Source organism: Pollicipes pollicipes, unplaced genomic scaffold (assembly GCF_011947565.3).
Source record: "Pollicipes pollicipes isolate AB1234 unplaced genomic scaffold, Ppol_2.1 Scaffold_4881;HRSCAF=5763_pilon_pilon_pilon, whole genome shotgun sequence".
Taxonomy (NCBI): Eukaryota; Metazoa; Arthropoda; class Thecostraca; order Pollicipedomorpha; family Pollicipedidae; genus Pollicipes; species Pollicipes pollicipes.
This window is the reverse complement of record NW_023596576.1, coordinates 37077076-37101401: the sequence shown is the minus strand read 5'-3', so window position 1 is coordinate 37101401 and position 24326 is coordinate 37077076. Positions and strand designations below refer to the sequence as shown.

Below are 24326 nucleotides of genomic sequence, written 5' to 3'. Positions count from 1 at the left end.
TGGTCAGTGAGGAGCGGCTCGATCTACAAACAGCGTATGAAGACGGCCACGACAGGCCCCAGAAACTCATTAGAAACCGTTCGTCTCTCAGCTATGTGGTGTCGCATATCACTAATACAGCGTTTACTTTTACAAACCAATTCAGCCCAGTGGCTGCTATTGTGTGTGAAGTTGTTACAATGCATTTGATCGTGGTTGGTGTCACAACTGGCGTTTAAATCATGCCTCAATGTAAGTGTGGCTAGCTAGCTGATTTTTTTGGTGTTGAGCATTCTTGTGATTTATGTCGGTTACTAGGGACATTCTCAGAAACTTTTGAGCGTCCATTGTGCATGTTATCGTGGTGATCTATGGTCTTGGTTCTGCGGTACACTCTGCTGTTGCATGGTTGATTCCAATAACTGATGCTTGCAGGATCTCATTATTTTCCCGGATGATATTGAATACAAGAAGGTTCCCCAGTGCACGACGGGAAGAGTGTACATTTTGAAGTTCAAGTCGTCATCAAGAAAGTTCTTTTTCTGGATGCAGGTACATCTTTGTCTGACTGTCTGAATATCGAAACTCGTGAATTGGTCAGGCTGGACACAGTGCCAGAGCGTTCATATCAGCGTTTGCATTTGTAGCCGACGCACTCAGGCATTTAAAATGGCCCGTAGTGGCACGCCGTGATGGGAAGGTATAAAGGAAAGCTTATTTTCTAATGACACTGACCCAGAGGTACGTGGGTACAGGAGGTTGGGCAAGTGTTGAGGGTAGGCTGGGCAGGTGGGTTCATTGGGAAGTTGGCATCCACAGGGCCACGAGTGTCAAGTCCCGAACGACTGGGGTGATGATTAGTTAAGCCATCAAATGGGGGCCAATTACAAGACAGTATAACACAATTAGGCGTTGGTAAACACAATAAGGCGCTGGGGTTTGCACACGTTGTATGATTTTTCCTAGCAGACAGTAAGATATGAAGTTGAATTGGTCCATGGTGTTTTATGAAGCTTCAAACCAGTCAATGGGTGCCTCAAGTATGCTAGCTCTCCGTTGTCATTTGGACGCTGACAGGGATTCACTCCCCCTCTGTCTGTGTGCAGGAACCCAAAACGGACAAAGATGAAGAGTACTGCACCAAGGTCAACGAGAGTCTGAACAACCCGCCGACGCCGGGCAGCTCGCGGTCCAACGTGTCCACCCAGCCGCCCTGCCTTCGGATCTGTCTAATCTCGGTGGGCCTAGAGAGCTCGTTTCATGTGGACAAATATCTCCAGCTTCGGAGGTTTCAGTCTCGTTGGTGATGAGTCGTCATCAACGTGCAGTATGATAGGGCTCTTGTAAGGCTAGACAAGTTGAGGAGAAGTAGATGTTCTTACGTTAGGCGATCTGCCACATGAGTCAAGTTGGGATTTTATGCCCTTGGTAATTTACCGTGGTCTGGCGAATCGCACTTCTTAGTGAAAGCAAATCATTTTTCGAGCGCTTCAAGTAGGCGGCTTTAGGTTCAGAGTACATGCTACGAAAAAAAAAATGTTACGATCCTGAGTCCACCCCGCGAGTCGTGCTCACTCCACGGCCACACTGCATGTTGTCTCCGCTCGCCTTCCCCCCGAGAGGGCGCCGGCCGTCCCGGGTGCACGCCGGACCATGCGGGCCGCGCCGGCCCGTCCGGGTGCACGCCGGACCATGCGGGTCCGCGCCGGCCGTCCGGGTGCACGTGCCGGGACCATGCGGGCCCGCCCGGCCGTCCGGGTGCGCGCCTGGACCATGCGGGGCCGCGCCGGCCGTCCGGTGTGCACGCCGGACCATGCGGGCCGCGCCGGGCCGTCCGGGTGCGCCTGGACCCATGCGGGCCCGCGGCCGGCCGTCCGGGTGCACGCCGGCCATTCGCATGCTGGGCCGCGCCGGCCGTCCAGGACCGCGCGGGCCTGCTGCCGGAACGCCCGCCGATTGTGCTGACAGTTTCAGGCGAGACGGACCTGCAGAATCTGCTGAGCGGCATGAGCCACAGCAGCTGATCAGCCTGCTGAGCGGAGGGCAGCGTGGGCGGCAGCCTGTCCGGCTTGCTCGGGTCAGTGAGGCAGCCACCCGGCCGGCCGCTATCTCTTGCACGATGACGGTCCGTCGCTCAGCATCTGACAACATCGTAGTAGATGGTTTTTTCTGCTTTTCTTCTAAACGAGTTCTTTCTGTTTTTGCTGATCACTCATTTGGCGGTTCGGTTTGCTAGTAGTACTGCTTGTTGACCAGGTCCTCATGTCGTGACAGGTGAGTTACAATACTGTATGTGGCAGCTGTGTGTGGTTCGAGACCATGTTAACGCAATCGGGTTACTGGATGCTAGTTAAAGGCTTGCGATCGCGACAGGCTGCATCGGACTATGCTAAGCTATTATTGCAGACAAGCTGGATAGTAGATGGATTAGTCTGACCTCCAGTTAAGCCAGCAAACCAGTTTTAGCAAAGCATTTTTACTAGGCGTTTGAAAGCTACTTTTCGGCAATTTCACACCTGATTTAACCTTGTCAGTTTGCTGTGTGACTCGTCCCATCTGCAGTCTAAATGATTCTTACTGCCTGCGGAATGTACACCTTTTGGAACAGAGCTGTACGTTTTGAAAGACGCGTCGCATCCCATCTTCGTAATCCGTTGTTCAAAGGCCACTGCAACCATCGAAGGGCATCTGCGAAACTCGTTCAAGAAATGCATGGGACTGGCTATCAAAGTCCTCACATCATAGTAGGAAGTGAACGTGGCTCACCCAAAACGTCAGATAAGCAGCCAATTTTCATCACATTTAGTCTAAAAAGTGGTCAAATGGTTGACCAGCACCATCCCGTTCTGACCATACCCCGTCACGATCAGCTCGCTGGCGGGAAGCGGATCGCAGAACTCCTGTTTGGAAGGCCGAACAGACCCTGCCGCGAAACGTCGTGAAGCGTCGGCGCTGTAACGAAAAAGATTATAATTTAGGCGCCCATACCTTATTTCGCTGTAAATTCGAAGGATCATAATGACTAAAATATGGCATTCGGTCGGCATAAGTTCTTGACATGCCCGAAAGTCTGACAGCTTTGGTTGTACGGTGATTTGATCGGCAGGATGATGAACAAGTTAGACACTGAACGGTTTAGAACTCTGCAACTGTCGCTCGTTCGGGCAGATACTGTAACTTATCAGAACAAATTCGGTATTGGTTGTGTGCAGCTGGTGCTGTTGGTCTGCAGGCCCACTTGCGACTTAGTACTTGACGTAAAAGATGACACCTCCCTTTAAAAGCGAACATTCCTAGTAAATTCTCGTTGAAGATTGTTGCTGTCATGCTAGTAGGCGTCTGCGCCACAGAGGACTCTTGCGTTGTTTCCTTTTTCTGTTCTATAGCTTGTGTTGTGTTGACCACAGTGACATTGTACCGTGTGTACAACCCGTGAACTGAGGATGTGAGGATGTGTACTGTGGGGCTCCTCGGAGCATCACTTTCAAATCATTGTTGTTTGTTTTCAGTAACCGTAGGGGTGCGTCAACAAGGTTCGTTCTTTTACACTACTTTTCGCCGTATTTATTTTTGGGTTGTTTATCGATGCATGCCGCTGGCGTGGTCACTATGCTCGCCGCGCCTGAGGGCGGCCTCGCGCGGTGATTGGCGGCGAGTGGCCGGGTCCGGTGGTGACAGCATGACCCGACCCGAACCAACTGCGACACGCCCCGATCCAGTTTAATCGCTCTGCCCCGATGCATTCCGATCGTCTGGTTCGATCCAGTTCGAACCGAACCAGACCGGGTTGAACTGAGCTAAACCTGAACCGAACCTAACGAAAGTGAAGGTAGACATTTTCCATATAGCGCCGTGCCGTCTTTTCATGTAGCGCCACTCTGGCGTGTCTCAATAACGTCATCACGAATCCCAGCTTTTTTACGTTTTAAAGGCACGTAAGCCAGTTTGAATAAAGAGCATTGTCCCAACGATGAAAAACATAGCCGTTGAGAATGCGCTGGTCCATGTGTAGACTCTCCCGCTGTACCGTACTGTGCGTGAGCGGAGGCCGAGCCACCTGGCGGGTCACAGCTCCGGCGATAGCTACACGACCCCCTGATGGGGTGCGCCTCTCCCTTCACCGACTTACACGAGCGAGGGGCATACGATCGCTGGTCTAGTGCACTTCCCCTTCACTGAGTTTCGTAAGCGAGCGGCGACACCCAGTGCGGATCATTCAGATGGGACGGCAGTGAAGCCATGCGGCGGCAGCTGCGCGTGTCTTGATACGGGTGCTGATGCCTCCACATGGGGAATGGCGTTAAGTGAACGTCAGATACCTTCGGCGATGACTATACAGATTGATGCCAGTTTTGGACTGGTGTCGATCGTATTATGCATACATATAAGCGGGCCATCAGCTTTGGGAGAAATTAATCGGCAGGGCGGCCCCAGGGCGCTGTGCGCACCAACTCCCATCGTGCCGAGACGTGGCAAGAATACTGGCCCTAGCGGCGACATACGTTGATAAACAACCCAACAGTCGCCAGGACTCTGTTTGATATCGTGTCGTCGGCCTACGTCATGGCTGCAATGCTAATAAGCAGACCTATTTTGGGCCGAGACGTGTGTTGTGCTGAATAGAAGGCTATCGGGATAATTAGGAAGAAAAGGATGAGGCATCTTTTCGTTCGCCTCCTTTTGCCTGTTGCGCGTTGTCAAGTTTCCATTTGCAGCTAAGCCACCAAATGTTATGCAGTGAGCAGGGTTCTGTGGAGGGGCTGCACGTTCCAGCCGTCTTTACCCGGGCCCGGCGTTGCGTTCGGGTTTCTCACTGCGCCCACCCGGTCGTGCCGTAGGAGCCGCGCGGCGGCCCAGGCCTCCAGCGGTGCCGCGGAGACGGCGACGACGACAACCCTCGGCGACGCCCGCCAGCGCGCCGGCGCCCGCCCCGGCCGCCGAGTCGCCCGCAGCCACGCCGCCCGCCGCCCGCCGCCGCCGCCGCTGCTGCCGCGCTGCTGCTGCCGGACCGGCCGTCCAGCTCAGCGACCTGCAGAGCATCCTGTCCAACATGAACGTGCCCCAGCCAGCCGAAGCCGGCGCCGGCGGCGAGGTGGACCTGTCGTCGGCCATGACGGCCGAGGCGCTGCAGCCGGTGCTGTCCAACCCCGCCTTCCTGGAGAGGCTGCAGCAGTTCCTGCCGTCGATCGGCAACAACGAGCAGCTGCCGCCCGCCCAAAACCTGCGCGGTACCCTGCAGAGTCCCCAGTTCCAGCAGGTAATGCTCGCCCGACGGGGCGCCGGTCCTATCAACACACGCGCAGCCCGCCCCAGATGCCGCACATGAATCCAAATCCGCAATTGTGGGTCCCGTTTTTACACCGATAGGTGAACACTCAGAAACCAGAGTTACCGCGTCCTCCGATGTTAGTCGTGCACATAATGACGGTAACACGCATGATAGCACGGACGGTACGCACATAATTACCGTAAAAGTCGCTCCCAGACTTGACACATCTAACGCTGTTGGACGTCCAAGGCTGATTTCTCCAAACGGCTGTAGGTGGATGGAAGCCGTGAGGCCGCTGGCCGCGGCGGCGTAGCGCCCCGGCGCGTCGCGTCGCTGGCGCGCCGGTGCGTGCGGGTGTGGATGTGGTTGTGCGGTGACCCGGTCCCGTGAGGGGCGGGTCGCCACCGGTCGCCGGCTGACGGTGACGCGGCGCCCCGCCTGGCGGCAGGCGCTGTCGCTGTTCTCCTCGGCGCTGCAGTCCGGCCAGCTGGCGCCAGTGATCGGCCAGTTCGACCTGGGCGACGCGGCTGTGTCGGCGGCCGCCGCCGGTGACCTGGGCGCCTTCGTGCGCGCCCTGCAGGAGCAGGGCAAGAAGGACGACGACATGGCCACCGAGTGAGGCGCCGCCCTCCGCCGGCCCCGGCGCGGCCCTACTGTATCCGAGAAAATGCACCGTACCTACGCAGAGGATCGGAAAATAAACGGTTCAGGCGGTTAGATGGATGTATTATCGAGAGAGGCAATGGCGTTAGCCTGATGTCTGGTGACTGGCTGGTGTCGAGAAAATAACGCAGGCACACGGGTCGCCGTGCGCTTGAATTTCACGCGAACGAACTGCGACGTACACTAAACGACATGTCACATCATAGAAGCCGTCTGGCGCGCCCGAGGCAATCGACGGTCTTCCCCGCAGGAGCCGGCGGCCCGCGTCGCCCGGCTGGCCGGCTTCAGTACGCCTCGTACTTGTCGTGTTGCCAAGACATCGGCGACATGTGACCTGGCCGACAGCGGCACGGTCAGTGATCTGGCCGGGGTCACCACCAAGAGGGCGTCAACGTGCACAATGCTTTCGGCGTGGGAACAGACTTGCCGCGCTTTGCTTGGTTATACACATCATGGCGGCGACAATAACTGCCGCACGGCAGACATCGAGTGGTCCCAGCTGGGACCAAACGACACCCGGCGGTGGCCGGACACGTCTCTCCATCGGGACGTCTCGTACCAATCGGTCATAACACCATACAACGGTCGTGTTTGAACATCCGTGCACGCACATTTGTTTTCGGACGCGCCGACCGCAGTGGTTATTTGGCGCCCACCGTGCCCACATGGCGGCCTCGCACATCATCCAATGAAATTCCACCGCGAGACGAGTTCTGCTGCGGATTTCGGTGGTCAGGCCGATGGGCATGGCATCCTTCCCCGCGAGGCAAGCACAGCATGCCGTACCATAGTATGTCATGCGGCGACATACCTATGGGCGTTTGCGGGCCAAACGGAACGCAAGATAAAGTCGAATGGAACCAACAGCCATAGAGCAAGCGCGCCGTCAAGAGGCGCAGTGTGGATCTTACCTCGTCCCCTGGCGCGTCCTCTGGGTCTGAAGGTGCCACGGCCGCGGCCGCGGTAGCCGTTGTCCCGGTTCTCGTGCTGCCAGCAGGGCACGCCGGGTTCACGTCCAGCATCGACATCCCACACAGTTAGTAGGCAGAGATATCGACAGCTCACACGGCCACCGGCCGCGGGTATCAGCAGCCCACGCAATCACTGGGTTCTGAGGAGGCCACCTTCCGTAGCCGCTGTAACTGGCCGCATGAGCTTAAGCGACCAGACTACATCATCAATTCCTCAAACGTACAATAGTGCAAACGTACTAAACTTCCTTCAAGCTTAGGGCGTCACCACTCAAAATAAGTGAATGAAGCGAAGCTACTCTTTTTCGCCATCGCGGGTTGCCATTCAAATTTCCTGGAACTAGCGGGAAATTGTGATCCCAAGACCAATTCAACTCGATATATTGTTCCGGCGTGTTTTCTTTCGTCTAAAACTGTGCCGTAATGACTCTACATGACCAGGGCACCGCCAATCTCGGCAAGAACAGTGCAGTGGGCTGACAGAGAACCCCTGCTGGTGAAAAGCCTCCCCCAACACAGTGAAATCACCAGGTTTCCTCAACTTGATCTCGAGCAGACCAATTCTCTTCGTCTTATTTTTATTCGTTGCCTTCTTTAACAAAAACAAGCCACAAATAAAAAACCAAGTGAAGAGACCACGCCGGAAATGACAAGCTTGAATAAGCCGCCGGTGCCATTAATTTCACAATGATTGACCATCAGGGGCGATACCAAGCTTTTCGGGGTTTCACACAGACGATGACCCATTCGCCCATAGGTTGAACATACGTCGATGCAATGATCTTCATCCTTTCTTCTGACCATTTATAATTCAAATCAGTCCCAATATCAGTGAAAAAGTAAGGAGCATGCGCGCTCACAATCCTAACACATCCACGAACGTCTGGCGGTGCAGCTTCCCAGCGCCGCCCAGCGTCGACCCGCGACTAAGTCAGCGGCTGTCCGTGCCCGTGTGAAAACTGAAAAAGCCGGATACCAATGTTTCTGCTCCTACAGACCGCGAGCGAGCGTGCTTAAAGCCATTTATCGTTTTACTAGTCGATCCTGCGAAAGGATGGTCGTCCTCACCAAAAACTTACTGTCCTTGCGAATGCAAGTTCATCTCCCCGTCCGATTTACGTTATTAAACACTTCACGTTTTACACTTCATCACTTCCTTCCACAACACTTCATCTTCCCCAACAAGGGGTCTAGTTTGTAGAAGGCTAGCGAGCACAGTGTCCTTTCCGACCAGGGGCTAAAAGGTCCTCCGCTTCAGACTGGGATACTCACCGGCTGAGATTCTGGCGACGTGGCCGGGCCCCCTGGTCACTCCCGGAGGCCTCAGGATATATCGCACATCGGTCCCCTACCTGGCGCAGGCTGGCCGTGGCAGTTCGTCCGAATCGACAGGAGCCCTAAATGACGCACACTGACCCCTTCCAGCGTCGGTGGTCCAATAACTGGCACAGGGACCCCAGGTCGACCTAACGCGTCATGGCTGAAACTGAGCGGATGGCACCCCGTTCGGTCTCTGACTGACTGACTTCACTGTCTCACGCCTCACCCTCTCATCGCCATCTCTCAAAGATCCATTCGTCGTCGGACGGCCCCGCCCAACGCAAGTGATCCTCTGACATCCAGGAACCTGTCCTCGTCCCTATTCCGCAGATGCGTCCAAGCTCCTTTACCGATAGACTGGGCCCCTGCCCTGTCAGACGTTGAGCCCCTGACCGACATAGGGGCTCCCTAATTGACGAGCCCTGACCAATGCAACAGGCCTTCAATAGCAATAGGGGACTGGGTCCTGTCCGTGCTTTGGACATGGGCCACCAAAACCCGGACCGACTGCTCAGCGCTGGCGGCCTCTGACAAGCATAGAGGCCGTCACCATCCAGGGCGTCCCTAATCGGCGCGTGAGGCCCCTAAATGACACCCAGAAGCCCTCTTTACGGGTCGGAATTTCTTAATAAGACCACCAGCCAGCCATTCGGACGCAAGTGACCCCCGAAATACGAGTCTCCCGAAACAGTCAATATGGCGTCAATACTCGCTCAGGTTAATAACAGCGCGCGTGAGTTCGCGGCACTTGCAAGGCAAGCATATCTTGTGTGGTCCCAAGATTTTCAACGCACCGGATTGAAAGATATTACACTAAATGGGTATACAGATCTAGTGAATGGCTCAAATTCACACGGTGCTTTTGAGCAAGCCGTTTCCTTCTTGCCCTACAATATTTCTTATATCACAAATGCACCACACAAGGCTGCACATCCTTGGCTGAGAGGCTTCCCATGGAAAGTACAAATCTAGCCTTATTCCAGATATAAATTACGTCGGAAGCCGTCTAGCCAGTCCTATACCATGTGGCAAAGCCAGGATTTCGCTCGTGAGGGGACCAAAACGGGTAATTTGAGGCCATTTCACCCGAAGGCTTCCTATTCGTCGTTACAGGGGCCTTCATTTTGCGTTCTGGTGTACCTAGGCTTGGCACACTATTCCGTGTCCGTGGGGCCAGTTTTAATTAAGCCCGGCGACCGTCTCTATCTGTGAATAGTAGTGGGCTTTCGTTCCCAGGGGGTGCCCGTCCCCACAAGGGAGTGGGGGGGGGGGGGGGGGGCGAAGTACCACATGCTCCTTGTTTGGCTACGTCACTGCCCCTGCCTTATAACAAACATTCCCAGAAAGGTGAAACATGATATATGCAGATCTCTCGCAAGAATCCATTCTCCCGCACAAATGAACACACTGCATTTGTTTTAGCTGTTTCGATGATCTCCAAGACACATAACACGCATCTGCATACTATTCAAAAGAACCCCTGGCCGCTTGCGTGGGTCAAAGGAATGCAGCAAGGGACGGCGGCACTGGCCATGCGTGGTACTGACCGAGTAGTAATCCCTCCTCATCGGCGGATCCTCGCCCCAGATCGGCGGCTTGTTGGGACGCTGGGAGAAGTCTGGCAGCCGGTGGTCCTCGACGTAATCTGGTCAATAGACGCAAAGGTGAGCGCTCCGGCATCCCTTGGATGATCTGCTACACAAGGCAGAAACCGTGGCTTACCGGGAAAGGGCAAAAGGCAATAGTACAGTATTTCGTCAATGCTGTTGAAGAGCAGTTTCAAGGCATAATTGCGACCAGTTAGTTCAGGGCGGGCTCCCTGGTACGCCACCAGCGCGGCGCAGCATTACCGTCTCTCGGGCGCTTGGGGCCCAGCCGGTCCCTAACGCTGCGGTCCACCAGTTTGCGGTCATCTTTGCCGGAGGGCTCCCTGCGAATCAGCGACATGAGCTCAGCACAGGGCGCCGACGGGCCGCACGGGGACTGCGCGCCCCGCTCCGGCCTTCACACCCGTCCGCCGGTAGCCCTGCAGCGCAGCGCCCTGGCCCAGGCCCCCGGCAGCATACCAGCAACAGCGGTGAAATTTGGGAAGGAAGCTTGGAAATTGCGCTATTTAAACCGCGCTGCATTAGCGGATGTGCTGAACACAGACATACATGTGTTTTACTACGCAGCCAATGACAGGTGGGAAGGGTGCGAGGAAATCAGGAATGCATGGTCAATGCTTACAATGTCGCGAGAATAGGCGTTGCAGTTTCAATTGCTGACAGTGGCCATCAGTATGTGGTGCACATAGAGGTTGACAAAATGTACGTTTTTTCTTGAGAGGGATGTTCCACGCTTGAAGCTGTTAAAGTAAGCATCACATATGATACAATAAGCTCACCTATAACTTTTTGTATACTTTTAAGTGGAAAAGACTGCTCTTGATAGCACAATTGCTCCGCTTAGTAAATATACTCCTCCACACGCCACTATTCGATTACGTCATCGTTCCCTGCACACTATTGATGGAAAGCCCATTGGCGGTCGTTTTATCCGCAAATCGTGCTCGCGAACGCCAGATAAGAACGACTCAACAATTGTATTTTTCTTGGCGTTGATCGCCGCATGGCCAATGAAATAACAGGATTTGAATGACGTTATTAAGGCGTCATGGGTGCCTGGGTAACCTTGAAATAGTCTCGCCAAAATAATTTGCACATCTTCCCGGATGTGAAGCTCAGAAACTAGACGGGATTAGGTCTTAAGAACAGCAAGACTGTGAAATGCACCGATAACCTTTAAAATGCCTTATCAGTTCAAAACCCCACACAAATGTGAAGCACTTGCTGCAAGACCTAAACCCCTCTAGTTCCTGGGCATCACGCAGCAAATATGCGCAAACTATTTCGTGCAGACTACACTTTAAGGTCACTCATGCGTGCATGATACCAAGAAACGTCATTCAAATCTTGCCACCCATTGGCCATGCATCGCTCAAGGCCAACAATAACATAGGCTACCAGCTGTTCATATCTGATGTTCGTGAGCACGATTTTCAGGCATAGCGGTCGCCAACTGACTCACAACCAATGCTATGTGGGCCGTGCGAGTCTCACTCACGGTTGGTTCATTGATTGGTTGGGTTAGAACCCTTTCGACCAGAACGTATCACTCCAGGGCCATGGGATAAAGGAGGGCGAAAAACGGCGGGGCAAAACTACAGGCGCCTGATGGGCCGAACGCCGACCGTTAGCCCGCGTAAGGACTTTCAGGATCGAATCTGGCTTTGGGTTGTTTGGATTGGAGCCATTTCGACCAGAAATGGTTATTCAAATGGATGAAGGAAAATGGTTAACGGTGGGACAGACTTGCACGTGTTTCCGGACCCAACCGCTGAGTTTTACCCCGCGCATGCGCGCCGGATATCCGGTCGGGGTCCCCTTCCCACGGGGCTCTCGGCACACTTGTGGCTGACGCACGCGGCCTGCCCCGGGCGAGCGGGGCGCGGACGGGGCGCACAACAAAACAAGACAGAAGATAAGAGGGACAGACGTCACGATCGGGCAACACGGAGGACGTCAAATGCTAAGTGGTGACAATTACATTGAGTGCCAAGTAATACGAAGAGTTGGGCATCCTTACTAGTTCTTAATAGGAATAAGGCCTGTACTCCAATATCTTAGGAAACGCGTTATAGCCGAGTAAGTGGACGCAAGTAAACAACTTGACCTCACGGATACATACGCAAGAACAACATGATAAATGGCCAAAACACAAGCTCAACGATACGAGTTCAGCGTCGCTACAGCTCCACTTACAACACTGCCACGGACACCTCTCGGACAATTGATGCACAAGTGAGTGATAGGACGGCCATTTCGCACCGCTAATTCGCAGCACCTCAACGTCATACAAACGTTCCGTGACGCAATCAAGCAATGGCGTGATGAGCTTATTTAAGGAATGAAGAAATTGTGCTGTCTAGGGCAGTCCTTCCCACTTAAAATTATACCCATAGCTGAAGTGAACTTATGTCGTAATGTTAGACGCTTGCTTCCATACTCTTAAATATGGAACATTCCTTTTAATCATTTTGATGAGCGAATCACACTTACGGCATGCATCTGAACATCTTCAATAGTCTTTTAAAGGTAGTGTGAAAACCACTCAGAATACATCACGCCAAACGCGTCCATGGAGGTTCCATCGACAATGAACGAAAATGCCCATCTGGCAGGCTCGCGACCGATAATTAACGGCCACGCCGACGCCAACACCATGCTCTTCGGCTGAGCGTTGTAGCAGTTGGCCCAGATCTACGCCATTCGTATGTGAGAAGCGTAGCTCGATGGGCGCGGGCCCCAGTGGGCTCGAGCCTTGCCGCGCGCGGGCTTCGGAGGACGCGGGCCTCGGCGGGCGCGGGCCTCGGTGGGCGCGGTCCTCGGTAGGTACGGGCCTCGGTGGGCGCGGGCCTCGGTGGGCGCGGGCCTCGGTGGGCGCGGGCCTCGGTGGGCATCGGCCCCGGTGGGCGCGGGCCTCGGTGGGCGCGGGCCTCGGCGGACACGGGCCTTAGTGGGCGCGAGCGTCAGTCTTGTGCATAGAGCTGAAAATCCCGTGCGGAAGCCCACTTGACATGTCGGCCGATGACGGAGACTTCGAGGTGCAAGCGCAGCAGCTCTTGATCCCGGGGATCGGTGGGAAGTCTTCTGTTGGTCCTCACGTGGGCGCGCGTTGAGCGGTGCTACTCCTGCCTGAGCAGCCATGACCACTGACTCAGAAGACCGATCTCTCCAGGGATCCCTCATCGGGCCTCCGCCTAAAGCGCACCCCAACGCATTTGCTGGGTCATGTATCAACGCGTGACACTGAAGTCATTAACCTCGCTGGAGTGGACGGCATGGATCAACATACACTGTCATCCGCCACGAACGGGAAAGATCAGCAGGTGCGCATCGACAACCGTTCAGTCCAGTGTCTTGAGAGGGACTGCTAGCGGCGTCCTGTCACGACAGCCTGATGTCAGGTCGCAGATGTGCCTGACGCACAGTCGCATACGTTGTTCCATTTGACTTGCCGGCAGGCTCTCGGAGTTGCGTTACTGGCGGTGGTCATGGAGTCGCATTAACCAGTGTCACTCAGGTCTCGCTGCGTCGCCGAGGCTCCAGTCCGGTCTCCAGTCTGGTCTCAAGTCCGAGGAATCTCGCGGACCCGCCTTGCACGGGCCGATACCGAGATGAAGCCTTGACTGATCTTCTTCCACAGGGGTCAAGGTGAATAAGGTTGGTTCCACGATCACCTTGACGCTTGGTCGCGCGTCACCATTCCGCGACCGACGCGTGCCGTGTAGACGCTGATGAAAGCTACGGTACTGATGGAATGACGCAGTGCTCGGCCACATCGCTCGTCCCAGCGTCGGAGCGCCGCGACACGACTTCGCCAGCTGACCAGTTGGGCAGGGACGCCCAGCACCAGCGCCAGGAGACACCAGCCAGCCAACAGCTCACTTTACCGCCCCAATCCGACGGTGGCATGCGGCCAATGAGCGGCCTTTCGTATGGGTACGAGCGTATTAGGGCCTTTGTTCTAGCAGTGATTTTTGTTGAAGCGCTGAGGCCACGAACATACACAGCCCAAATGAAACTCTTTTTGGAGAGGGCACCACTTTTCCTTATCGTCCGTGATAACGGTCAATCCTTATTACGCCCAATTCAACTTATTCAAATTCAAAAGCACTAACTTACTTCAAGTTCTCGCACACAGCAGGTCTCTTGTTACCTTATTGTATCTGGGCACGGTGCATACTTGTCCCAACAATATCCACGTTGACGAGATTGACGGTGACGAAGCGAACAATGCTACGATGACCACCACCTTCATCTGGTGGCCAGTTGACAAATGAAGCTTTCCGCATTCACTTTTAAAAATGTTCTTTCCACCAGCACTTAGCAGTGGTGGCTGGATGTACTTCAGAGTCCCATGATCTCGCGGTAGCTGGATGTTTCGACCGCCACAGGCGGTGCGCATAGCCTGCGCCGGACAGGCAGTCCACACGCGCGGCTGACGATGCGACAACACTTGGACGTTCACAACGCCGACAAAGCGGTTTGTGTAAGGACTGGTGAGTTCAGCTTTGAGGAAGATCCATTACCTTCCGTTGGACTGCACTTAGACAATTTAACTGCCCTTGAGCACTTCAATCGCACACCTTGTAGGGTTTGGAAGCTTGATTGTTGGCATCGACAGATCATAGCGGCATCACCTCGGCACGCCTCCAGGAGGTCACGGTCCACCACAGCGAGCTGACCGCGCCTCGCGTCGGTCCACCACGAAAGCGAGCCGAGAGCCACGCCGCAGTCGAAGCGTCTGAACGGCGTCAACACCGTCGCATTTCAGTCATTCTCTGGGTGACTGGCCACGCCCGACGCCGGCCACGCAGTCGCGCTGCTGCACGGACGCCCCGGGGAGGTCGGGAAAGGGTCGCGTCTTTTCCCTCGGGAGGGAGGTCGGGAGGTCACGTGGTCCCGTCCGGTCATTGGGGCCTAACGACGCGCTCAGCTGCTGAGGCTATATGGCGTCACCTGCCTTTCACCCTGGCAGGAAGGGCGGGCACCGCGGGGAATCGAACCCCGTTCCTCTGGTTTCCCAGACGTGCAGTGGTTAACGCAGACTCCTTAACCATTACACTACCGGCACCCCTGTAGGGAGCCGGTAGTGCACGCATCCCGTCCGGAGCACGCGACCAGCATGCTCGTAGGAGCCCGGGCGTCCCGGGGCAAGACAGAACATGTGGCCCGTCTTCGATGTGCTTTTGCTTCGCCAAGTTCGTCCTTCGGGTGACGAAGAAATACGCCGTCCAAGAAACAGGAATGTTCTGACGTGACAAAGCACGCATGGGATCGAGTTTAAAATAGCTCAGTTGGCGACACGCGGATCTGCACAAGCCACGAACACCATGCGCCTCAAAGTGCGCTGGATCCCAATTAAGGCCGGTATTACAGCTGAATACAAGTGCCGATAATATTGAAACCTCTTGTCGTTCGACGGATGGCATGTCGTTCGACGCACCAATTCTGCGGGCTTCAAAGTGTCACCTTCGCATTGTAATCAGATAACCGCGCTGCGCTCTGCTCCAGAGTTGGTCCCCAAAAATCTCTGTATGTGACATCTGTCGACAAGACTAAATGTCCTCAATTACGCTCACTTCAGATACGTGCTTGCATTACGTTTCTTTTCAGAGGCGTGCCTTTTCTTGAACTTCTTGACATCGATATCGCACCTTTCAAAGAAGCAGCAGCGTGGCACGGGTTGCAAGTTTGCGGTCCAACCTAAAACTGTTCCAATCTAACGGTATTCCGCTCAGCTGCACCCGGGACGCACCACCTGCGCTTGTACTCACAATGAGATGAAAACATTTCTTATCAAGATGACACTGCACTTCACGCACCATGTTACTGTTAAACAGGCCGTGACACCTGAATTTCACATCCAATCGATCTTGAAACACTACCATCACCTGAACTCGGAGTTCCGTCAACAGCCATTGTTGCAAGCGTCCGTGGGCCGTGGTTCTACGCCGCCACTTTATCTGGGGGTTCCTGTGGTCTTTGACGGTAGCAGGCTCGCAACGAAAGGCAACGCAGAACTTGTGCTTCCTTGGTATGCCGCTCCACGCACGTAAAACACAGGCGAGTGCTGTTGATACCCCGCGCTGGCTGAAGAGCAGACTGCATAATCCAAAACGCGAGGCCTGATCTTGTGACTTGCGAACTATACGACTGGAGTCCCGTACGCAACGCGATTCCTTCTTTCACACCATCCCTTAACGGTGCATTTTTAAGCTGCCCAGAAGAGGGAGGTCCCGTACATTGCGGATATGCGTAGGTCCTCCAGACTATCAACGACTTCCGTCAGGGTGTTCCGGACTGCTGAACATCAACTAACGATTGGCTTTGCCCGGATGGATGGGACCAATATCATCTAGGCGGTATTCCCATTAACAGAGAACAATAGCTTTCTGGACTGTCGCCCGAAAACCCCGCAAGTTGTTTCCAAGTTGTCTCGGAGAAACCCAGTGCCGGTGCCAGCGACAAGCCACCTTCACTGCCAAGCATCCTTGGAACATGAAGTTTGCAGGTCTTACGCGACTCCTCAGGAACGAAGGATTAAAATAATTCTGTGTCATCCTCCTCTGTTCCACGATTCCGGGTTGGGTACCGTGATGGTTGTTCTCGCACAACAGCAGAAACAGGTCGCGGGGAAACATCCAACATACTTGGAAGGAGCTTCAAGCCGTCTACATGTTTTCCACCTTCTTCATGCTAGCTCTGAGTCGGATCACCAATCATAATGCGGAAGATGGTCTCTTCGACGGTATGTCGTAGTTAACCACTCACCCATACTTCTCATCTCGCATGGTCTCCTCATACTTTCTCTCGTAGCGCTGAATCTGTTCCAATTTCCTGTCAATGGCCACCTCCATTTGCTCTAGTTTCTCTACTTGCCGCTGGGTGCGCTCGGACCGGTCTCTTTCAATCCGGTCGCCCACAGGGGCGGCGGGTTGGTTGTCCATCGGTGGTTCAAAACCACGCTCACGGGATCGTGATGGACGATCAAAGGAACTCCCCTCCCGGCGGTCGCCTGCAAAAGGGCAACACCACGTATCAGAGCACTCTTCATTGAAGTCACAACGAGGCGACACGCACATGCATCCGAAACGAACCGAACTCTCCCAGCGTGAAAAAATGCTACACCAACTCATGCGTGTTGACGCCACTGGCCGCGGTAGCTCCGATTGAAATGCATGGAGGTGCATTGTACTTCCTTTTGCAAGGCACAATTTTGATCCAAATCCTGGCCAAGGGGGCTATATTGGTCAGCTCTCTGACACCTGCAGCCTACAGCCCATGCACATAATACCATGAAGTGGCGTAAGACGAGCCCCACTTCCAAAACTTTCGGTCACGTTATACACCGAATAAGGGACCTCTGACATACGCCAGGAACTTCCAAATACGTAACCAATGACTTCAGTTGCCAAGTACAAAACAGCTCCAACCTCATCACAGGCTCATCCGGACATACTGCCGGCCAGTCAACGAACAATAATGCCAGCTCCTCCGCCCACCCGCTAGCTCCCCTAACCTGTCGCTAAATGCCGGGGCGCGGTGCTCACCTGTCGCCTGGCCCGGCTCCCGGATAATGGCCACCACGCGCGGCTCATTCGGCCCAGGAGCAGCGTCATCGAAGCGCCGGTTGATGGCGCTGCGCAGTTCCGGCCGGTCCAGCAGCGGACGCGAGCCCTCACCTGGCCGTCAGGGCGCTTCGTCAGACGGTGTTCGGTACTGTCCAACCTGCTAGGAAGGATAGGATAGGAAGACGGGAAGGCAGGCGGGTAGGAGGAAAAAAGGAAAGAAAAAGGGAAAGGAGAAAATAAAGGAGGGAAGAAAGGAAAAAAGGAAGGAAGAAAGGAAGGAGGGAAAAGAAAGAAAGGAGGGAAAAGAAAGAAAGGAAGAAAGGAAAAAGAAAGAAAGAAAGAAAGAAAGAAAGAAAGAAAGAAAGAAAGAAAGAAAGAAAAGAAGGAGTGACAAGAAGAAGCAACGAAGAAGGAAGGAAGAGGAAGGAAGGAAGGAAGGAAGTGGAAGGAAGGAGGAAGGAAGAAGGAAGGAAGGAAGGAAGGAAGGAAAGGAGGGAAGAAGGAAGAGAGAGGAGGAAGGAAGGAGGAAGGAGAAGGCAGAAGGAGGAAGGAGAAGGAAGGAAGGAGGAAGGAAGGAAGGAAGGAAGGTAAGGAAGGAAGGCGGAAGGAAGGAAGGAAGGAAGGAAGGAAGGAAGGAAGGAAGGAAGGAAGAAAGGAGGAAGAAGGAAAGCCATTGCTGTGCTTTACTTCTTCTTACTTCTCCTAACATCATTATTGAACCGCCAGTGATCACGGTTGCCAACATGATGCACATCCTCTTTTATCTGGTCTAGTACAGAGTATGTACGAGTTCCAAACCAGAGTAATGCTTATAAGCTGACAAAATACTATGATTGAACATAAACTGCGTAAATTTTCACAAACATACCGACATCTTATAAAACAAAACTATTGGTGTCCCAAGATAAAGAGATTTCACCTATTCAAACAGCAGGTGACACGTCCAGAGTACTCACCCGTTCTGCGGTATAGAACAATGTCGTCCGCATTGATAATCCTTCTTATTATAGGAGAACTGCTCCTTTTGCCTTTTGGCAAGTTCCGCTTGATATCCACTGTTATCTTCTTTAAGTCGTGAACAGCAATCCGAGTACCCCATGGACCAAAGAAATCATCCGGATGGCTGTTGACAACATTTGAGCATTGTTAAACACCCAAAGTACACACATACATCTATCACGGCTGTGTGATACGACAGTCCGGAGATGCACGAGTTGTTGACGTTTAAATCTGGGCTAGTTGTTTAAGCCAAGTGCTCGATGTCAACAAAGAAGCCTCACTATGTATCCAGGTAGGGGCCTCATTAGATATCACGTTTTGTGACACGCAGGCGATCTTCAGCCCGTGAACCGTCTGCATGGACGACACAGCTTTCAACTCACCCGTCCAAGCTTCTGCGCGCATCACTTGCCACGCGATGGGACCCACGGGGACTGCTGGCTCTGGAACAACAAAACGTCCCGTGGCATACTGTGCTATGTGCACTACAAGGTCGAATGCCATATTCCTGGCATCACATAACATGATCCGATCCGCCCTCTTTTTTAGCTGTTGCGCAGAACAGTATCGCGTGTACTCCTGATTTGAACTGGAGTTTTTTTTTACAAATCATGCTCTAAATATAATGCATGATTTCAGCAAAATCTCGACTTCAAACAATGACCTGTGTGGCCCAGCGGCGACAGCATCTCAGCCGCGCGGTACATAATGTGCACTAGCATTCTGGCCACGCTTAAGGTCATGGCGTCAATGACGCCTCCAGCTGAACAACGAAATACGGAAGTGCTAATATGCAAGTCGTTCTGGATGTGTGACGTTGCAAACATAACATGCCAGCTGTCCAACTCACAACAGCTGTCTTGATCACAATTTCGAGCACAAATGGAGCAGCCGTGCAGACATGCCAAACGAATCGCCGCACATCGCGGTGCCAGGCGCAATACCTCTGTTTGCGGGGAGAGCGGGAGCGCGACCTGCGCATCGGCGGCGGCGGCGTGAAGGAGCGGCGCCGCCGCATGGGCGGGCTGCCTCCGCCGCGGTACCCCGGCGACGGCGGGTGGCGCTTCTTGGGCGGCGGGCTCACCGACCGACTGCGAACACCGCAAAAGTGCCGATCAGTGTCAGTCACGACGCCTTCACAGCTGTTATCAGTGGTGAAAGAGCACAACCCTCACAGCATGTCGCTCGCTTCTGGACGGTCAACCAAACGAGTCATCTTCCTACCATGGCTGCGTGCAAGCCATGACAATGTCTGAGCACTACTACCGGCCATCCTCAAATGAGACAGTATGGCGCCTTACGTGCACGTCGCGGGAAATTCTGAGTGTTGCCTTGCTCGGCATTTTGAGCTACTGGGCCATGTTGAGCCTTGCGCACCTCGGTGCACGGCCGTCCACGCGGGGGGAGGCGGACACCCGCTGAGCCCCACCTTCTGCGGTGCATGTCAGGAGACGGCTTGCGAAAGTCTCTCTTCATGCGTTCACGATCCGGATACGCTGGCGGATAGTGCTCCCCTCTGGCCGGGGGTATGGGCCTCATATCACGGCCGGGCGGCGACATGCGGCGGCCGACCATCTGGCTTGTGGCTGGCGACTGCTCGGTACTTGAAGCTTCGTTTTAGATTACTGAAAACTATAACCGGAACACGCACATGATATCACAGGTCCAATGACTTAAGGTCTGTAGTAAAAACGGCTTTTTGGGGTAACACAAAACACAATGACAGGGTGCAGGGTTGCGGACATCCGACAGCGACAGGCAGAACCGTATGTTACGGGTCGCGGAAGCTGTCTTTCTGCTGCGCATGCAGAACGTATGCGCGTGCAGAGCTGTGTATGCCAGTCTTTGTGACTCAGAAATGTTTTCAGTGTAACACACCCCAACACAAATGTGCTGGTAACACCGGACGGTTTCGGAGTGCCCGATTCTTCGGCAGCCTGAAAGGGCATGATGCAAACAGGCATACTACGTACTGCTATCTTCAAGACCAACGCCGCGAACCCTAGAGGAGTTGCTGACCACTTGGGGTTCCGCTGTCGCAACGGGACGCCCGGTGAGTCCGTGCACCATACTCGTCCAGGGAAAGTCCGTAACTTTCATCGCCGCAATCGCGACCGACTTGCTGAAAATGCTGGGCGGCAGCGGGACAGCGGACGTCGAAATCAGCCCCGAGCGCTAGTGCACACCGGGCACTCGACGCGAATGTGCTTGCTGCCGTCCGGCTTTCCACAGGAGGGACAGCTACTGCTCTACGCCAGGGACAGCTGCTGCTCTATGCCTGGGACAGCTACTGCTCTACGCCAGGAGCAGCAGAGTAGCATCCCGTGTCAGTGACGAGATGCCAATCCGAGGTCAGTCGCACCCGCGCTAGTGACGGGATGCCGTCCACAGTCAGTAGCATCCCGCACTAGTGACCAGACGCCGTCCGAGGTCAGTAGCATCCCGCGCTAGCGACGAGATGTCGTCCGTGTGGCTCGGAGAACATTGTCGGCGTACGTGGTCTTGAGTTGCTGCCGGACCTAGTTGGGCTTCGTAGGGCTTCTTCCCATGATGTGCACTACCCACTTGTCACCACGCGCGCCAGGAAGGTCGAGTGACATGGAGGCTGGATATTCGCTGGTACCTTCCGTAGCTTTTCTCCGTTGGTACGAATGGTTCTTGGCGCAGTGGCGATCCGGTGGTTCGATGCGTCTGATGCTGTCCTGCTGCGCGAAGGTTTGCGACTTCAGCCACAGCCTTTTAGTCGCCACCACCTGTGCTTTGATGCTGTTGACAACACCTCAGCAGGAGCACAGGCAGCCTTTTGATTCAGCTGGCAGAGCTGGACTGCGCTGCACATTCCTTGCCGCCGTGATAAGATAAAGCACACTTCAAAAGATGTCTCTTCACAAACCGAGATAGCAATGCCACCTATTCACATTGAGGTTAGTGAAGCAATTAGCTCAGAAATGCCAGCATTAACACTTGTTAGCTGCTTAAAAACCATCCCTTGAAAATTAAGAATGCTAAAGTGGCCTTGAGGCTCATGGAATACTTCTAATGAGGGCATCACAACCCATCACATACTAGAGGCACACAACAAAATTATATAAATATATGCATGAATGTGGTGGTATTGCCTGGATGGCACAAGACATGTACTGGCTGTGATCAAAAGCAGAGCTAAAGAGCATTTGGCAGATTCTAAGACAATATTACAGCTTTGAATATTCCATGTCCACAGGCAATCTCACCTTACCCCCCTTAAAACCAGTGGAACTGCTACTGAATACATCAGCTTTGCTGACATAACTATGCAAAGCCACCTAGACATGACAGACATGGTTAAAGCTTATCTGATCTTGGCTGGACATTTCAATGAAAAGAGACAATGCATATGCATCAAACTGCATATCATGCACAGAGTACATACTCACTGCAATGTCTGTGACTTTTGATCAAGCACACCAGTTTGGGAAGCAGGGTCATCCCCATGGTCATTGTACCCTTAATAGCAGAGGGAATCACATTCTACAGTTTAACACCATGACGTTGTCGACACCTGGAAAGCAATGTCTCAAAACCCATGTTGCAGCCTCAAAAGTTAAACCACCCTAGACCCAGTAATATGAGTGGTTCATAAGAAGCCCCAGTTCTCATAATAGCATTGAAACAAGCTTTTTACTGTCATTGTGTCATATGATAGTAGAGCTACCTGGAATCCTGGGATTTGTTCTCACGACATGCGCTCGTAAGTATTAATGAGCTTGCTCTTGGACTTCTATCTTTTTGCTGCTGCAAGCTTAGTCATAAAGATATTTGAAAATGATGATAAATCACTCAGAAGTATGTTATTCTCATAAAGACCATACAATTGACAAAATCCGTCACACTTGGTCATACTTAAGGATTTTACCTGTATGTACATGACCATACATGCATGCACTGTGATGCATTGACAAACATGCATTGTGATGAACAGAATAAATGAACTGTTTGCTATGAAGCAAATCTCAAATACTATGTACCAATGATGCTTATGAAATGGAGGAGCAGTACTCTTGATCTTTATACAGGCATACCATGCTGTTCTCCCCACAATATTAAAAAGGATGGCATCAAAATTTTGTTAACAATTTGAGCTGTTCAGCTGGTGAAAGTACTGGTCACCACATGCACCTCAGAATCAAGAATAAAGAGAATGGAAAGGTGTGTGTTAAGGTTACATCTTCCAAATTATTTGAGTTCATTGGAAAATAAAATCAACACTTTACAACAGCAATATAGCCTAATGTAATATCAGAGTATCACTGGGAATTGAATGAAATCGGTGATGCAAGTAACATAATGTAACATAATAAGATAAAAGCAACTTAGCATAGCTAATAAAGAAGCAAATAGATTTAAAGTTCTTATTTTTCATTACATTCCTACCAAATAAGGACATCACACTTAGTCACTTTGTTGGCCAATCAACCACCAGCATGTGCGTGCTGATATAGTACTGTCGGTGTTTAAGCCTACTGTTTACTGACAGCATAATTGTTATGTGTACAAGATAAGATGATCTCACTTCCCTATTTTGTCATAAATGACATTTCCTACCATTAAATTTCACCTCTCATTCATGGTTATCATTTTAATCTTGATCACATTTCAATCAATCATTAAGCTTTTACCAACTTGAGATGCACAACCTAATGTCAGGGAGCCACCTAGAATTGTCAGACTAAGAAATCAAAGTTCTATTTTTATCAACATGCTCCATATTGATACACTTAATTCTTATATGAAAAAATCCAGGTCATCCCTTGTGCCAGTCCTATACCTACACAATCATTAACTACAAAGCACAATATGTCCCATTTATAGAACCAATATGAACATGCATGGTTCATAGGGGTTATCTACCCCCCTTCACATATCACTTTCTGCTCCTGTGGCATGACATCCATTTAAGTTTGGAGAGATCACAGCATTCACAGTTCTTCTAGATAGAAACAGACAGGACATTCTGGCCCAGAAAGCCTGCATACAAATACTAGACTTGACGGGCATGGCAAACCGCGGTAACCCGCAATATATGACCCAGGAAACGACAAGAGCAGACGTTACAGGCTTTGATATTCCCGACATGAGGCGAAAAAAGCATATCCATGGGATAATCAAAAAAGCGAGAAACTGACCCGCGGCGCGTCCTCTGACAGCCCCTAAACGGCTATCCTCGGTCAGCAGCCAACACCGCAACTTCTCGTGAAGCGTAGGGGGTACTGTGCATACGCTTCGACATAAGTTGGGTTTTCATCCGCTCTGCAACGGGCGGTTACGTCACTGGTGCCAAGATTTCAATGCAGCGCGGTCGCTAGCCGTGGGCGTAACGTTGCGGAGCAGCCGGAACATCGGAAATTCTCACACACATCAGCAGCTCAGAGAGGGGTACAAGTGGCACGTGCCCGCCCCCTTAGGTTCCGTGGGGTCCCAAGGGCCCACTGAGCTGAAAAGGACCCATATTTCGACCACCAGGAGCGCACAGTTAGCTCCGTGGCGGTATGGGCCTAAGCGCCCATTTCCCAAGCAGGGACAAAGCCGAAGCCAATTATTTGCATTGCTCGGGACCACACAACGCCTGAAACGGGTCCTGTGTTGTCAAGGGACCCCCAGTTGGCAAGAGGCAGTGTTCGAGGAGGCCCGAAAAGCCTAGAGGGCCAACTGGGTCCGACGATCAAGGACGCGATTGGACGGTCTAAGGGCATAAATGGCTGGTCGACGTTCAGGCTTGCAAACGTGGACCTTCAAATATCGGTCAGATGGCCCTTTCCAACCGATCGGAGGCCCCCTGAGTCGGTATTGGCCGACATGTCGGGCAGGTGCCACCACTATCGCACAATCGGCTCCGTATCGAAATGGGTCTGACAGCCCCATTCCCATCAGGTATAAAGCCGAGGCTAATGATTTACACCTGTCGGGG

At 52.9% G+C, this 24326-nt stretch overlaps 2 protein-coding genes across 3 annotated transcripts in view; one reads left to right on the top strand and one right to left on the bottom strand.

The window, feature by feature from the left end:
* LOC119100328 (proteasomal ubiquitin receptor ADRM1-A-like) overlaps positions 1-5965 on the top strand; it is a 17504-nt gene extending 11539 nt beyond the window's left edge. The window contains exons 2-5 of the mRNA XM_037223432.1: positions 415-531; positions 1086-1217; positions 4979-5236; positions 5697-5965. Of these exons, the coding sequence (XP_037079327.1) occupies positions 415-531; positions 1086-1217; positions 4979-5236; positions 5697-5867 (678 nt within the window). The 3' untranslated portion in view covers positions 5868-5965. The remainder of the gene's footprint in view (positions 1-414; positions 532-1085; positions 1218-4978; positions 5237-5696) is intronic.
* A 206-nt stretch (positions 5966-6171) lies between these two features.
* On the bottom strand, positions 6172-23617 carry LOC119099893 (serine/arginine repetitive matrix protein 1). Of its 2 annotated transcripts, none has more exons than XM_037222983.1 (11): positions 23545-23617; positions 19809-20011; positions 19324-19470; positions 18763-18822; positions 18337-18503; positions 17360-17491; positions 16581-16824; positions 10053-10132; positions 9750-9847; positions 6823-6898; positions 6172-6245 (listed from the first exon to the last, which is right to left on the bottom strand). In XM_037222983.1, exons 2-11 carry the CDS (start codon positions 19952-19954, stop codon positions 6196-6198), a joined length of 1200 nt encoding a protein of 399 aa, XP_037078878.1. In that variant the 5' UTR covers positions 19955-20011; positions 23545-23617; the 3' UTR covers positions 6172-6195. The 2 variants fall into 2 exon arrangements, with proteins under 2 accessions (XP_037078878.1, XP_037078879.1); XM_037222984.1 differs by having other exon boundaries at positions 16689-16824.
* Between the last annotated feature and the right edge of the window lie 709 nt (positions 23618-24326).